The sequence below is a fragment of the Rhodamnia argentea genome, chromosome 6 (assembly GCF_020921035.1).
Source record: "Rhodamnia argentea isolate NSW1041297 chromosome 6, ASM2092103v1, whole genome shotgun sequence".
NCBI lineage: Eukaryota > Viridiplantae > Streptophyta > Magnoliopsida > Myrtales > Myrtaceae > Rhodamnia > Rhodamnia argentea.
In genome coordinates this window covers 3,784,922-3,802,016 of record NC_063155.1, presented here as the reverse complement: position 1 = coordinate 3,802,016, position 17,095 = coordinate 3,784,922, and the positions used below count along the sequence as shown (strand labels likewise).

The window sequence follows — 17,095 nt, the reverse complement described above, 5'->3', positions numbered from 1 at the left end:
CTCAAGTGAACGCCATACAAAAGTTATGGCACTTCTAGTGTACTTTTCCCGGACATTCGGTGTCATTTGGAGCTTGCTTAGTTTCATAAATTAGCCCAAAATTAGATGAAATTAAGAATAACCACCAAATGCCTTGTCATAATTCAATTAGATGAAGTATAAGAAGGTTGCCTCTTTGTCTCTCTCTCTCTCTCTCGCAACGCAAGCGCATACCCTGCGAAGAAGGACTGTCATTTTTGCTGTCTTTTCGAAATCTTATGCCTCTAAGCATATGAGACATTTTTTCTTTCCTTGTAATCCAGAGCCACTAGCGTGGAAATCTAAGTACCCGAAAGTTCGTCGAATGGAACACCTTATAAATCTCATGAACCAACAAATCTTTGACTCATGCAGGTGGTCTCGACCCAAAATAGTGATGGAATTCGAGCATACGACCTTTAATTCCTGAAATGCGAAATCCTTCATTGTCATGAGCAACTATGCCAGCTCCAAAGGGTTACAAGAAAGAATTTTTTAGGTTTGATTATAGCTTTGAGCAATGACCAATTCGTAAAGTTCAAGTTTTTCATTACACAAAATCAATTGGCTCTTTTTGGCCGACTACTGAAACACATCTATTGTGTCTAAAAATGGGCTACTTATTTAAGTGATATACAGATGGAACAAAAATCTTTTCAGACACTACAAATAAGCCTTATGAGTTGAAAAATAACAACACAAGCTCAAATTACGCCTTTCAGTTTTTTCAATTCCAATGACATCAAAAGCACACCAAAGCAATAACTAATAAGCAAATCTAGAAAATTCATTAGTGGCATTGTCAAACATCTCGATTACGGCCGTACCCGGTTTTATCATCTCTTTTATCTTTCAAGTCATTGAATCCATCATCGGAACAAAAATAATGAAGGTTTGTAAAATTCCAAAATCGGTGCCTATGACATTTCGGTCTAATTTTCTTCTCACAAAAAATCAGCCCGAACATTTTAAGTGGGCGGGCTTAAGTCGAGCCGAGTTCATACACGGTATCTAAATTTTCCATCCCAAAATCCTTCACTCTCTCAAGTAAAAGCGTAAGTCCAAAATTACAATTACAAAATTTGAGAAATTCTTCACCGTTTTCTGATGTTTTCGAAATTCCCAAAAAGGAAAAATAAAAAATGGTTTGATGTATTTTCATGCTGATGGAAAAATGCAATACAAATTCAAGACACAACAATCGGGACCAGCGGACTGGACCGAACCGACCCGGCCCGTTTCCGTCACAGATCCGATGGCGTGTTGTCGGGCCTATACTTTGGGCCCATCACGCCAACGAACAATCTCCACTCGAATCGATCGCATTCAACTGCAGAAGTAGAGGGCGTCGTCGTCAAGATCACCCGCGATCACTCCTACCTTCTTTAAGGGTAAGCTCCTCTCATGCTGATTCTTTCTTCGTCTTCGACTATATAGACCGCATTCAATCGCTCATCTTATTCTCCAGTTGCTTGCCTTCGCTTATCGATTCGCGTTTTCACTTGAAGCAAGAGGACCCACCCAGGTGATGGTTTGATTTCTATCTTGTAGATGTCGCCGACCCGGATTTTTTCTTGGGTGTTCGATTTTCATCTGTAGAAGTTTTGGGTTTCCTCCCATGTTCGTGTTGGGTGGCGTTCGATGAGCTTGTTCATGTCTCGAACCCTGTCTTCTTGACTCTTGTTTTCTGCATGCTTTGTCACGACATCTTTCTTGATTTCTCTGTCGATCAATTGGCTCGAGTTCGTGTAAGATGCAATGTTAGTCTCGATCGGGTTTATGCGTTGATCAATGGGCGTGAATGATCGTTGAATTCTGTTTTTCGCTTGGCCAGTAACGTTCATGTGGTGTGGTCGATGGTTGCTGCTTAGGCATGGGGGTTGATTCTTCATCATCGTTTTGAATCAGTAGATTTTCTTCTTCGTCTGTGCTGATTTGGCGCTCCATGCTGTGCTCATCTAGATACTGATATTTGACAAAAGATTTGCTAGTGTGAGAGCAACGTGCGGTTCCTGTGGAGGTCACGAACGAAAAGAGAAGTTGGAGTACTTTATTCTGGCAATGGCTCAGTTTGACGAATCCATCAGGGGTCAGATCCAAGCACTTCTGCGGGTTATGAGCCTGACTCGATGTGTTAATGAAGACAAGGTGCCGTGCAAAATCGAAGAGGTGTGCTATTGACGGCGGTTTTTTTCGCACTTTCCCTCGATCTATTACCCATGCATTACATTGGTTGTCGTGTTCGTTTTGTGTTCCTTTGCTACTTCTGTTTGATGGATGCTGCTGCTGATGTTGTTTCATATGATTGATGTTAGGGTCTGTTCTTGGGTTCCGTCGGTGCTGCAAATAACAAAGGTGCCCTTAAACACCTTAATGTGACGCACATATTAACTGTGGCTAGCACGTTGAGGCCTGCATATCCAGATGATTTCGTGTATAAAGTCCTTACAGGTACTGATTCTCTTGTATTGGCTATTTTCCCTTAGTAGTTGCAACAAGCATGCAACATTTGTCCACTACATTTTGGTTTCTTTCAATTTGAAATTCCACAAATTGCTTGGTGCAATCCAATGTGTTTGAAAAGGCAAATAATTATTAGACTCGAATTATGAGCTGTAAGATAGTGCAACCAAGACACGATGCTTTCGCTTTTTGTTAGTGGCATGACGTAGTATACCTTAGATGCAAATATTCCGTTTTAATCTTCATAAAACAAAGTTATACTTATTTGGATAGATCATCTATGTCATTGACCATTGGAACTAAAATATATGACCTGGTTATTTTGATGCAATTTTTTTTTTTTATCGAGGTAGTCACGGATAGAGAAGACACAAACATAAGAGAATACTTTGATGAGTGCATTGAATTTATTGATGAAGCCAAGAGATTGGGTGGAGGTGTGCTGGTTCATTGCTTCGTTGGGAAATCTAGAAGGTGATTCTCCTATTTACGTTTGGGATGATATCTTCCATTAATATTTTTGGGGCATAGTTAATGTGTACTCAGACAAATCTTCTTTGCTACATCATTTCCAGTATGTATTTTTCTTGGTCAGAGATATTTCAGTATGTATGAACAATCGGGATTGAGTCCATGTGAAAATGACTTACAATTACGTTGATGCTGTCTCCCACTATGGCTATTGTGATCGTGGGAGATATATCTTTTTCCGTGGGAATGTTTCGAATTACTACGTCTCCTTAGGTCAACTTTTTGTTTTTTCATGATGTGGGAACTGCTTTACCAGGATTTTTTTGATAAAGTTGATGGTGGGAACCGGTCAATGTGAAGATGACTATGTGCCGACACATATTTGAACTATGTAGGAGATAAATCTTTTGAACTTTCGATGTTTTGCCCTCAAATCATCTCCCACCATCAAATGAAATGTGAATGCCATGTCTGCCTCTCTTTGCAAGGACATGTTTTAAGGTTTCTCAGATTCTTTAAACAATTTGACCTTGTCAGCGTCACTATATCCATTGAGCCAATAGTTTCATATGAGGAACTACCACTCTGAATTTTTCTATTTCTATCTTGTATAGGTACTCAATAATGCAATCATTGATCCCCTTCTAGGTTTTCTCATAAACCTAATTGGCTACTTTACGTACATAAATCAGAAGTTGAACATCAAACCACATCTAAAGGCTCCCAATATCAAATTTTTGGATACAAATTCATCATATTACACACGCGCACGCACATATATTCATCCTTTCTATTAAATACCTGAATGGATTAGAAGAATAAACATACTGGATACCATTTACGTATCAGCATTTATGTCCGAAAGGTCAAGGGCCATATATGGTACTCAGGACTACAGATAAACATGGAATGCAGTTGCTATTTAATCTTACTGGATATCTTGGAACTTCCTATTCTGGTATAAGCTGGGCTTTTGACTTTAACTGCCTGCTAAAGCTATGATGCCTTTTTACAATGTTAACCGTTAATTAGATTTGTGATTTATCGGACTAAAGATGTGTATTTTGCAGTGTTACAATCGTCGTCGCTTATCTCATGAAAAAGCATGGCATGAGCCTTTCTCAAGCTTTGGAACATGTGAAGAGCAGACGGCCACAAGCATCTCCTAATTCTGGTTTCATTGCACAACTGCAGGACTATGAGAAATTTCTGCGAGGTGCTTAATCATTGTCAATACTAGTTGCATTTATTTACATGCATTGATAAGCATCTATACGACATGAAAGAAAAGGGGAGACGGTAGTTCGCTTTTGGGTAACGCAGAACCTGGTTATGTGTTCTTACTCCATCCATGTATCGGGTATTAACAATTATTATTGTCAGAGTATAATTTGTCCACGTTATTTTGGCAATTACTTGAAACTAATAAGCAAATTCATGAGAAAAAGGAATCATGTCATTCAAAATAGCGAACTTTTTATTGCCATCTCGCTGCGTTATGTCAAGATATACTTTCTCTTTTGTTTCCATGAATCTTGTAGAATGAACGTTGCAGTTTCTCATTCTGGAAGGCAAAAGAGTGGAAAAGAAAGCAGACAGAAGGAACGCTAGTCTAAGAAAAAGGAAAATTTCAAGAAGGCTTTGTCAAAATATGTCGGTTGTTATTTGAATAAAAAATATTCCTATCACACGTCACATAGCCCAATTGTTCGAGGCATCTAAGTTCCTTACTAGTATACTGTCATTTCTTTAAAACAAAGTACTTTGTCATGTTTGAATACCTGAACATGTCATCTGCCCAAGTCGGTCTTTAAGCTTGATTATTAGGCCACGATTCAATTGTTTTACTGTATTAACAATTTGGTTTCCCAGGTGTATGAGTAGCAGATAGAGGCTAGAAGTGAATGGGATGAATACAGAGACATTTCTCCGCAGTCTTGCCAACCCTATCCTGGCATTCGTTTTGGTATCGAACTTTATGGTAAATAACCATCTTGTAAATAAAGAATTTGATATGCAAATCACATTGGTGTGAATATTAAAGATATCGGTAAAGGAGTTAATCTAGGTTTATGACAACAACGAAGAAAAGGGGGCTAGAAAGATCAACTTTTTTGTGCTTTTAGGTGTAATGCAGGTGAACACTTGAAAAGAAACTTTCTTCTGATAGTCGATTTCTGCACGATCCAACTTGTAGGTTACTTTTTTCTATTTTGACAATTTGCCAAGGACAAGGTATTCGCGAAATAGTTAAGCTATATTCTTGATAGTCTCTAGCCTGAAATGAGACTGTAAATTTGGAGGATCGATCGATAATCGATGCACGTCTTTAATATAGTGTTGGTGCGTTGAGAAATTTGCCAGTGGAAGAGCTTGCAGTTCCTGTGGGTCTTAAATGATGTTTTAGCTGGAGAATTCCAGGTTTCTCATATCCTTACACTGTGAGAAGTTATAGCATAAGCCGTAACTTATTGTCTAAACCTAAAACATCTTCAATCTTGTGTGGTTTAATAGACTGTTGTAAAATCAAATTGATCTGTAAATCTGATATATTGCATCGATTTCGTGTAATGGTCTCTTCAGTTTGCCTTTGATAACTGGCAAATTGATAAGTGACCCGACATGTAATAGACATGAGAAACCTATGCCTATTTTCCTATCATTTGACGAAAATTGAACATTTCTATACTGCAACATTGTGCTCGTACTTCATACATTACCTTGAAAGTAGCCCCATCAAAGAGGATGGTTCGGGTAAGGTTTGAGTTGGATTGAAAATTGTCAAATCTAAATTGATCCGTTTAATCAGTCTTTATTAATTTTCATGAAATGCAAATATAGGATGTCATACTCGACTCAACTCATATTCAATTCATACTCGATTTGAATTATATTGCTAAAATACTTTTATATTTAATTAAAGCTAAGAAAATACATATCCAAATTGATGCAAGAGCATAGAAAGAACGAGCGCAAAAGATCGACCGAGGGTCAATAGAGAATGAAAAGATAGTTGTATAGCTGTGGTGGGTTTAAGTGAGTTGCGAATCTATTTGATACAAAGTATTTTTCGTTTTATCATTGGAAACTCGTTTATAATCATTTACTGAATATAATTAACTTATTTAACAACTTGGTCTAGGTTTATGATTTATTTTGACATGTCTATTTGAAAGTTTTCAATAACTTCACTTTCTTGGGATAATTGCTAATTCTACTACGGATCACCGCAAAGATCTTCCCTCTACTTTCAATGCGTTGTCGAATCTTTGACTTTAGAGTGCGAACACTCAACTAGGCAATGGACTCTGTCCAGTCGGTGTTTCTCTTTTCGAACGTAGTTTCTTCTAGAGTTGGCAAAATAGGAAAAAGGGCATTGAGCATTTCGAGAAATAAAGGGGGAAGTAAAGAGAGAACCTTCGCAGCAAATCACGTACAAGCTTTCGTCATCTCGTGAAGCCAAACAAAAAAAAAAAGGAAGAAGAGACAAATTGTGAAAAGAACCAAACCAACAACGCATCAGATTTGCATTTCTCGTGAGAACCAGAGTTGGGTTTCAAAAGAGACATTTGAAAAAAGCAAAAGACAAGCAGTTCGATTCAGACATAAACTTGTTATAGTAGATCTCGCATGATTTAAATACAGAATTATGACGAGCATTATATTTATAAGGTCATCTTTTTTCTACATTTGCGATAGTTTAGATTTTTCATGTGGACTTTTCGACATAGAATCAAAAGTGTGATTCTTATTTCGCGCATAATCTTGTTCATCTCCGTTCAAATTTGTCGGCTCTACGTGTTTTTCCATGCAATTGGGGTGGAGTATCGGTTGAGATTTAGCCAATGACTCGAGCAAGGATGAAAAAAATTGATAGGTAAGAGGACATGCTCGATTTGAGGTCCGAGGCGAGCCTAGAACCAAGGCACGAAGGGTCGGGCAGTTGAGAGGCCAGCCCAGGCCAGGCCAAAAGCTTGCCGAGCATCCCGCCATGCTTGACCAGGGCGGACCATGGATTCTGGCTAGGCGCTCAGGAGATGCTGTGAGTCGCGATTTAGGGCTTATTTTCAAAATAAAAATGGATGTAAAATCATGCCTAGTGCATATCCCTAATTACTGGTGTTAGAGATGGCTATTCCCGGCACACTAAAAGAAAGCACTATGAATTAATTGAGAGAAAATGAAATTAGACACGGCTTAACATGAAGCTAACACAAGTGGCACATTTTCATCCGTTTTTAATGTAAATATTTGGTAATCACTTAGAAACATATTTATTGACACAAATATAAGACAAAAACCACATTTTTTGAACCAAAATCGAACCGCCTGGTTCAACCATTTAAATCAGAAGTCGGACCATTGTTGGACTTTTCTTTGATGACCCTTGTGGTCAAGAGCCGGTTTATCATAGAGTTGATCGATTCGGGTTAGTGGTGATAGGGTTAAGGGGATCGAACCCCTTATGTAATTGAATAGTAAATAATTTAATTTTTGTAAAATTTTGAAAATTCGAAAAACGGATTGTCGATAGCTTGCTTCCTTGCCTGAACTCTCATTTGGTGCTATCCACTTATTTGAGACTTAATTTGAAAGTCATATTTCAACCCGAACATTTTCGGTCATTTACTCCGCGGTAGAACCGGAAACTAGATCGGTACCTCCATCAACCTGGATTGAAAAAACATAGAAGGAAACATGAATGGCTTGCCCAATTTTTCACTTTGATTTTTTAAGAAATGATTCACTCTCTTGGAAAGAAGGTTAGCTTTGTCTTTCACCGTATGCCTGGGAAGCCAGGAAATGAACGACTTTCCGCCGTTCAATGGTACGGGAATTCCACTTTTTGAGGCTTTGTGCTCCCAAATTGTCATCATTATGTTCAGCAGAAACGTTTCAATTTCGCAATAATTGCTTCTGTATGCCGACGGCTGCTTTGTACGATGAGTCGGGCCTACCTTTTCATGCCTGATAATTTCTTGGTGTGCTTCTTGTTTATTGCTCTCGTGATCCTCGGAAACACGATGATCATTGAATTACAGGAGAACAAATCTCGTTCTTTTGTTGAAAATCTTTTCAAAATTTATGAAGCACAACGTATTATATTAGAGATTATGATGTAATATACATTGATGCAATGATTATAGAGGGATGGATCAATCGCCTGACGGAATATGAAATCTCCCTTTATTCTTAGGGCTATTTGTTTAGGATTAGCGCAGGTAAAGAAAATGTTTATATTTTTACTTTCTTGTCAAACTTTAAAATTAATACAAAAAATTTGTTATGAAATCTTACGAACCCCAAAATTTAGGTTGTATTTGTGAGACTTCTTAAAAGTCAAAAGAGTGACTTCTCTTTATTATTGCAAGGAATCACAACTTCATCTCATTATTTTGAATTAGTTAATGACTCGCATGCAATAATTTGCGATACTTGGTTTGCAAGCCGAAAGTCACCGATTTGATTCATCAATCTAATGTTAATTTTAGGAAATTTTAGTCAGTGGTTTATGTGTATCGCCGATCATGTTCTTCCCAAATTGTACTTGGACAGGTTGCTAAGACCAACTTACCAAATAAGTAGTTGATATTTCATGAGCTTCTTAAACCAACATTTCAACAATAGATAAGATAGGTCCATCAGGCCATCCATCCCCTTTTTTCGCTGGAGCGGAAGTAAAATGATTAAAACTGAATGTGCAATTTACACTATGCTAAAAACTCCAGCGATCTTTTCAAAAGGTTACCATGGTATTACCAATTACAATCTTGTCATTCACATCAAAATAAGAGATTTCGGAAAATTCTTTTTTCGCGATTCAAAAGCTTCAATGTCAATTCAGTAAGTACCGAACCAAACTACTGTTCTTATAAACTAAGATATATCAATAAATTCTACCAATATTGATAACTAAACGATTAGCATAGCCATACAACTAAAGAAAGACTAAAAGTGACGCAGCAAGAAAGCAAAAGCTTGGAACAAACGATTCCAAAACTCGAAATTCTTATTCAATGATACTCCGATGCCATCAATTACAGAGACAGACGTCCTATATAGTGATAGGACTCCTATTGGAAACCGAATAAGTAAAGATAACATCAAATAAACTGAATATAATCTAATCAAACAGAATATTTAAAATTAAAGATAATTAGGAATTTCCTAAAACAGAAAACCGCTAGAAAACTTATCCAAACGAATTTCGAAATGCCGAGATTATTTCCGGCGATTCCGACGATCACGTAATTCTAAATAATCGCACGCCAACTGTTCTACATCATTCCCTCCCTCTGCGGAAGAACTCGCCCTCGAGTTATGATCGGGATAGAGGGGAGTATCGGGAGAATGATACTCAAATAAGTCAGCCACATTAAACGTAGGAGAAATGGCGAGATCATCGGGGAAGTCAACCACATAAGCATTGTCGTTGATCTTCTTCAATATTCGGCAAGGACCAACCTTCTTGTGCTTCAATTTATTATAAGCACCAACAGGGAAACGCTCTTTTCGTAGAAAAACCATGACCTCATCGCCTACTTCAAAAATCTTTACACGACGCCGTTTATCAAGATCTTCTTTATACTTTGAATTTGAAGCAGCTAATTGGCGAGTAACATCCGCTTGGACTTCCTGAATTTTGGTCGCCAAATGCTCTGCCGCGACACTATAGCCTGGAATCTTGGGCAAAGGAACTAAATCCAAAGTATCTTGTGGAGTACGCCCATAGATGATCTCAAAAGGAGATTTTCCAGTGGAACGGTTAACGCAGTTGTTGAAGGCGAACTCGGCGGGAGCCAAATACCTATCCCACTGCTTGGGCACATCACTACAGAGGCATCGAATGATATTCGCCATAATACGGTTCACAACTTCGGTCTGACCGTCCGTTTGGGGATGAAAAGAGCTGCTATATTGTAAATTTGTCCCAAACAAACGCCATAAAGTACGCCAAAAATGGCTTAGGAATTTCGTGTCACGATCAGAAGTGATGGTCTTTGGAACCCCATGCGGACGGACTATCTCACGAAAAAACAAACTTGCCACATGTGAAGCATCCGAAGTCTTTTTGCAAGGGATAAAGTGCGCCATCTTGGAGAACCGGTCAACCACCACGAATACAGAATCCGCACCTCGCTGGGTGCGAGGAAGTCCCAACACGAAATCCATTGAGATATCAACCCACGGACCGGAAGGAATCGGCAAGGGGGTATAGAGGCCGGTGTTACGAGAATGGCCCTTAGCCGTCCGGCAAATATAACACTTGGCAACAAATCGCCCCACGTCACGCTTCGGTTGTGGCCAATAGTACCGTTCCTCCACTAAGGCTACGGTCTTATCACGGCCCAAATGTCCGCTAAGAGTACTGCCATGAAGCTCTCGAATAAGTTGTTCTCGCAAAGAACTTCGAGGAATACATAATCTATTGCCGAAAAATAAGAACCTGTCCCGAATTATCATATCGCCATGGGAACCTGCTTCAGAACACTTCTCCCATATAACATTAAAATCATCATCCTCGGAATAAAGAGAACAGAGTTGATCAAAACCAACCACATCGGTGCGCATAGTTACGAGTGTCGCAGCACGTCGACCGAGTGCATCCGCCACTTTATTTAAGCGGCCTTCCTTATGACGAAGTACAAAATTAAACTGCTCCCGAAAGGAAACCCATCGTGCATGCATCCTATTCAAATGCTTTTGACTCTTAATGTATTTAAGAGCTTGATGATCGGTATTAAGAACAAACTCTTGCTGGTAAAGATAGGGCTGCCAATGCTTTATAGCGCGCACTACAGCATAATATTCTTGCTCATATGTAGACCAACGCCGACGAACTTCATTAAGCTTCTCACTAAAAAAAGCAATAGGCTTACCTTCTTGGGAAAGAACAGCGTAGATTCCCACACCCGAAGCATCGCAATCCAGCTCGAACACTTTCTCAAAATCTGGAAGCATCAATACCGGGGCTGTTGAGAGCTTTTCTTTGATAAGCTGAAAACCGGCCGAAGCTTCATCACCCCAATGGAATTTGCCTTTCTTTAAGCAATCGGTGATCGGGGCCATGATTGTACTGAAATTTCTAATAAAACGTCGGTAGAACGTCGCAAGTCCATGGAAACTTCGAGCCTCGCCAACATTACGTGGAATTGGCCAATCACGAATCACCGCCACCTTTTCTGCATCAACATGGAGACCATCCGCTCCAACAATAAAACCCAAGAAAAGAAGTCGCTCGGTCATGAAGCCGCACTTCTTCAAATTAATAAATAACTGATTTTTCCGCAAGGTCAGCAGAACATCCCTCAAGTGCTCTAAGTGATGTCGTTCGTCCGGACTATAAATGAGAATATCATCGAAGAAAACAACCACGAACTTGCCAATAAAAAGTTTGAGTACCCGAGTCATCAAACGCATAAAAGTACTAGGCGCGTTAGCGAGTCCAAACGGCATGACAAGCCATTCATACAAACCTGCACTCGTCTTAAAGGCTGTTTTCCACTCGTCGCCGGGACGAATGCGAACTTGGTGGTAACCGCTTCAAAGGTCGATATTCGTAAAGACCCGTGATCCAGCAAGTCTATCCAGCATATCATCAAGCCGGGGAATTGGAAATCAGTACTTGATAGTTATCCGATTAATGGCACGGCTATCAACGCACATACGCATACTGCCATCTTTCTTCGGCGTGAGAAGTGCGGGTACGGCACAAGGACTTTTGCTCTCGCGCAAGAAACCTTTGCGGAGAAGCTCTCCCACCTGCTCTTGTAAATTCCGGTTCTCCTTTGGATTCATCCGGTAATGCGGCGGATTAGGGAGACCGGCACCTGGTAGAAAGTCAATCTCATGCTGGATATCCCTCGGAGGAGGTAATCCGTCGGGTAAATCATCCGGCATTACATCATAGAATGCCTTTAGCAAAGGCTTAAGGGCTTACGGAATACGAGCGATGGTCCGTTTGTCACCCTTCTCTACCAGCATGTACATCCCTTCACGTTTACGAATATTCAACATAACCCCCGCACGTTGCATAACACCAGAACCAGAACCGTAACCCTGTTTCTTTGGGGCCTGGGGAGTATCACCCCTCGGCTTCAACGTGATTCTGATTTTATTCCATACAAAAGAATACGTGTTCTCCCTAGCTCGATGTGTAATATCCACATCATACCGCCATGGTCGCCCTAATAACACATGACATGCATCCATTTCCACAACATCGCACATAATAGTATCATGATACGACTTTCCAATAGAAATAGGTAAACGACATACATGTGTTACCTTAAGCTCGGGTCCTTTGCGAATCCACCCGATTGTATAAGGCGCGGAATGTAGCTCCGTCTTCAACTGTAAGTGGTCCACTAAAGCCTTTCACACTATATTCTCGCAACTCCCATTGTCAATTATAACATCGCATACCTTACCGTTTACGGTACAACGAGCGCGGAAAAGCTGATTTCTCCGGGTGTCTTCTATCCGTGGAGCAAGTAATAAACGACGAACAACACAATTCACTTGCTCGCCCACCTCATCTTCCACTTCTTCTTCGTCCACCCATTCTTCCTCATACTCCTCCTCTTCATGCTCAACGATATTGGCCATTCTCCGACGGGGACAATCGCTCGAACGATGGCCCAATTCGTTACACTTATAGCACCTGATCGGTTGCGGCTTGGCATAAGGATTCTGGACGTTTGGAGCACGGTTACTTGCCGCGATTGGTTCCTTAGGTATTCCAGCAACACCTCCCAGCGCTCGGTTCGTATCACCGGTTTGCTGAGTTGAGGAACCTGAAGTATCGATCTGTTTCCCTTTTCCGAAAGATCCACGACCAGAATAATTGCTTCCACGAATACTAGGGCTAGTCCTCTCCAATTGCATCTCAATTTTTTGCGCCATCTCCTAGGCATCTTCAACAGAAAATACACGATGCAAAGAAACACGATCTTGAATATTCAATCGCAAGCCGTTTATGTACCTAGCAGTTTGTTGCGCGTCCGATTCAGCTAGGTTATTGCGGGCGGAAAGTCGGAGAAACTCTTCCGTATAGGCTTGAACTGTTCGGTTCGTCCGCTTGCAATTCTGAAATTGCTGGAAATGCAGCTGCTCATAATCAGTAGGGGAGGAACCGAGACTTCAGCATCTGCTTCATGCGATTCCACGTTCGGACGGGAGCCTTTCCTTGTCGACGTCGAGTTAACTGCGTTTGCTCCCACCAAGCCGAGGCACCACCCTTCGGTTTGTACGCAACTAACTTAACTTGTCGATCCTCTTCAATCTCCATGGCGTCAAAGAATTTTTCAACTTCCCACAGCCAATCCAGGAAATCTTCGATATTCAAATTCCCGTTAAAGGTTGGTAGATCTACCTTTAACCGATATTGCTCCGGATCCCGCTGATGTCCTCCATAGCGCCGACCTCCATGGACACGATCATTTTGGAATTCTCTATTCCGCCGTCCTCTTCGAATAGGCTCGTCTAGGAAATCTTCCTCGTCTTCGTCTTCAGAGTCTTCGACATAGTCTACCCGTCTATGTCGGATATTGGCCCCACGATCCACAACAACTCCGGGATCACGACCGACGGGAAGTCGATCGGCCGGAAGAACGCCGGGTGCGGGGTTTGTGGATAAACGCCGTATGGCTTCAAGGATTTCTTGAAACCTACGATCGGTTTGATCCACGAACCGGGTGAACTCAGCTCGTGTAATAGGCTCGCTTTCACGGCCCTCAGCAACGGGGAGATTAACGTTCGCGTTATTGACCATCGTCACAGGAGATGCCCGCTCCGATACCAAATGACGCAGAAAGAAAGCAAAAGCTTGGAACAAACGATTCCAAAACTCGAAATTCTTATTCAATGATACTCTGATGCCATCAATTACAGAGACGGACGTCCTATATAGTGATAGGACTCCTATTGGAAACCGAATAAGTAAAGATAACATCAAATAAACTGAATCTAATCTAATCAAACAGAATATTTAAAATTAAAGATAATTAGGAATTTCCTAAAACAGAAAACTGCTAGAAAACTTATCCAAACGAATTTCGAAATGCCGAGATTATTTCCGGCGATTCCGACGATCACGTAATTCTAAATAATCGCACGCCAACTGTTCTACATCAAAAAGCCTTTGAAAACTCATTAAGATTTTGTTTATTTGGCGAAAAAAATCATTTGAAAAATATTTTCCCACAAACAATCGTTTGTATTGTTTAAAATAGTTAATCAATGAAAAATATTTTTCACGTTGACAACAATTTGTGTGGAAATACTTTCGCAAACAATAAAAATATTTTTCATTCACTTATTTTTTAAACAATACAAGTGATCGTTTTTTGGACAATATTTTTTCAAATCATTTATTTTTTACGAAATATATAGAGGTTAAGATTAACTATTACGAAGTTAATCAAATGATAATTTGGTGTAACAAGGAAATTCAGTGCTGTATTTATTTCCAGATTCGGATGTTGTAGGGAATCAACCACAGACCCTTTTTATCTTGAAACATAGCATGGAAATATTTGAAGTTTTGAATTACGTTGAAAGATCTTACGGATAAAACTTAAAAGAAATGTAATGGTTTAGCTTAAAAGAAAGATCTAGCAATAAGATGTTAACGTAGATAGTAATGCAATCGATTTGTTCCTCTCTTTGTGATTTCAAGTCATTTTAGGAGCATTTAACAAGCAAAAATCCCAAATGGACTCGACCGATACGGGCTAGTGCACCTCTAAAATCACATGAGCAGACATATTAGCCAAATGCGCATGAAAGTTTGTTCAGAAATCACTCTATCACTAAAATAATTATGAGAGAGAAACTTAGATTTAATATTTTTTTTTTATGGATGAGTGTTAGTGGTCCCTTTAGATTAAACAATTTAGGATGCTTAGAAAATATTAAAAGGTACATCATGAAAAAAAAATGGATTCGAGTCGAAGTTCGTCTTATTTTCCAGTTAGTAAGTATTCGAGGACCAAAATAATAATAATAATAATTCTTTTAAATCCAATGAAGCTGCGCAATGACAGGGCCCACTTGAAACTTCACGATTCAAAAAACAAGAAAAGGGCCCCGAAAAAAGAAAGAAAAAGAGAAAAAGTGCCCCACCCCTAATGATTTGAGTTATTCCCTCCTTTTTTAGCTTTCATTTTAGCCAATTCCTTTTATTCTTTCCCAGAAAAATAAATTAAAATCGTACCAAAGGTTTAGACTGTTTGGGCTTGCTCATATGTTGATTCTTGAGCGATGTTTCGTGTATGTCGTGAAAAAATAAATATTTAAAAATCGTTTGTATTATTTAGAAAAATTAATTAACGAAAAATATATTTATCGAATACGAAAATGTTAAGCCAAATTATTGACGATAAAAAAATGTTATTAATTGGCTAATTATTTCACGCGATATAAGGGCCTATATGGCAATCATTCCGATCCGAAAAAGTGATTCTGATTAAAATGACTTTTTTCTAATTCTTTTCCTTATATGAGTTTTAGAGAATCAGAACGCGTTTGACAACCGCATAAAATTTCTGTTCTCGAAACCGAAACGCATTTAATATCTGCACATAATTTCTGTTCTCGAGAGCAATTGCTTTTCCCAATTTTTGTCATTTAAGCCAAATAATTACGTAGTTAGTATGTGAAATTTCATCCTACATTTCAAATCAATCGAAGACTAATTCATATTGATTCTCTTATATAACATATTGCATATTGAAAGACAAAAATAAATATCAAGAATCATCACGAGTTATTTTCGTCATTTATTGTGGGGTTTCATCCAACTCTTTTGAGCGAGCGAACAACCGATACGAGCGATACCCTCGTTTCTACAAAGAAAATGCATTGCACTACCTAGGTTTGCATTTTTAGTTCTAGGAAATCAAATCTCAGTCTTAATTCATCCAAAACTTAAGAACGAGAGCTTGCTAAGTGTTCACATTGGTTATTTTTATCTTTTTCCAAAATTTTCTAAAACTAGACTACGTCTAAAGTACATAAACCTACGCAAATCACAACTAATAAATCAAGTGGACAATTAAGGAATCATAAAATTGATAAATCACATCATAAAACCCTAACAAAAGCCCTAAGAGCTTAGAGAAATGTGGTTCGGGTTTAATTTTAAATGTGTTCATGATTTTCCTAAAAAAAGAACAAAATCTATGAAATCTAGAAAATCTAGACCCAAATTTACGAAAATGAGGTCAATGTAGCCTAATCTAAGCTTCTTCTATTTTTAGGAATTTTCTGAAATTTTTCTGATTTTTTACAATTTTTTTAGAATTTTTTTTTTATTTTCTTGTATAGTTTTTTTTGAAAATGAGACCTCTATTTTAGGTCAAGGGAAAAGTAACGAGAGAACTAAAAGGAAAAAGTGAGAGATGTGGGACCTCATTTTATTTTGTGATTCTCAAAAGTAATTCTTTTTTTTTTAACCAAATTTTTTTTTGTTATTGTTTTTGCACCAAAATTATTTTTGGGAACAGAATCAAAATCATAATCATTTACGTTACCAAACAGAATTCTCATCTTTTTTTGTTCCGGGAAACAGAATTAAAGAACCATAATGGTTATCATACAGGCCCTAAGCGATTTTGTTTTCAAAAAGCTATTTTTATAAATAGAGATTAAGAATCAAATTCTCTCGATTTATGACAATCGGTGTAATTTATTTATATTCTATAAATCATGAAACAACACTATGAAGAGTGAATGGAAATGTTTATATTTGTGTGTCATAAATTAAGAGCGTGTATGACAATACTTTTGGAATATAATTTTTGCTCTAGAATTACTTTTGCGGCAAAAATCCATTTGGTTATACGAATTTATTTTCTACTTTTATTTGTTTCGGAAGTAATTTTGAAGTAATTTGAAGAAATAAAAAGAAATTCAATACTTTTCAGAGGGAAAAAAATCAACACCTATTTAAAAATAGAAGTAGAAAAATCACCATATACACAATTCTGAATCTCTAAACACCAACGGATCCTCGAACCACAAGCGAAAACCGTTCGAGAATTCACATGTTTTCAAATGACATTCCTCGGAAAAGGAAATGCTGTCGCAGCCGAAGATCTGACCATTCATAGAAACGAGAACTATCATCACCCCAATGTGA

The 17,095-nt window shown here is 38.7% G+C and overlaps 1 protein-coding gene across 3 annotated transcripts; it reads left to right on the top strand.

Moving 5' to 3' along the window:
• Positions 1-1,338: 1,338 nt before the first annotated feature.
• Positions 1,339-5,119, top strand: LOC115729272 (dual specificity protein phosphatase 1-like). Of its 3 annotated transcripts, none has more exons than XM_048281149.1 (6): positions 1,339-1,409; positions 2,001-2,187; positions 2,334-2,469; positions 2,835-2,955; positions 4,023-4,168; positions 4,825-5,119. In XM_048281149.1, the coding sequence occupies exons 2-6, from the start codon at positions 2,080-2,082 to the stop codon at positions 4,830-4,832; spliced, it is 519 nt and encodes a 172-aa protein (XP_048137106.1). In that variant the 5' UTR covers positions 1,339-1,409; positions 2,001-2,079; the 3' UTR covers positions 4,833-5,119. The 3 variants fall into 3 exon arrangements, with proteins under 3 accessions (XP_048137106.1, XP_030515623.1, XP_030515622.1); XM_030659763.2 differs by having other exon boundaries at positions 1,342-1,409; positions 1,981-2,187; XM_030659762.2 differs by having other exon boundaries at positions 1,408-1,543; positions 1,981-2,187.
• The last annotated feature ends 11,976 nt before the right edge of the window (positions 5,120-17,095 follow it).

Excerpts from the sequence above, each read along its gene's own strand:
- LOC115729272 (XM_048281149.1), top strand. The coding sequence starts at position 2,080 with ATGGCTCAGTTTGACGAATCCATCAGGGGTCAGATCCAAGCACTTCTG. Across the intron at positions 2,188-2,333 it reads TGCCGTGCAAAATCGAAGAG|GGTCTGTTCTTGGGTTCCGT; the intron begins GTGTGCTATTGA and ends GATTGATGTTAG. Across the intron at positions 2,470-2,834 it reads CGTGTATAAAGTCCTTACAG|TCACGGATAGAGAAGACACA; the intron begins GTACTGATTCTC and ends TTATCGAGGTAG.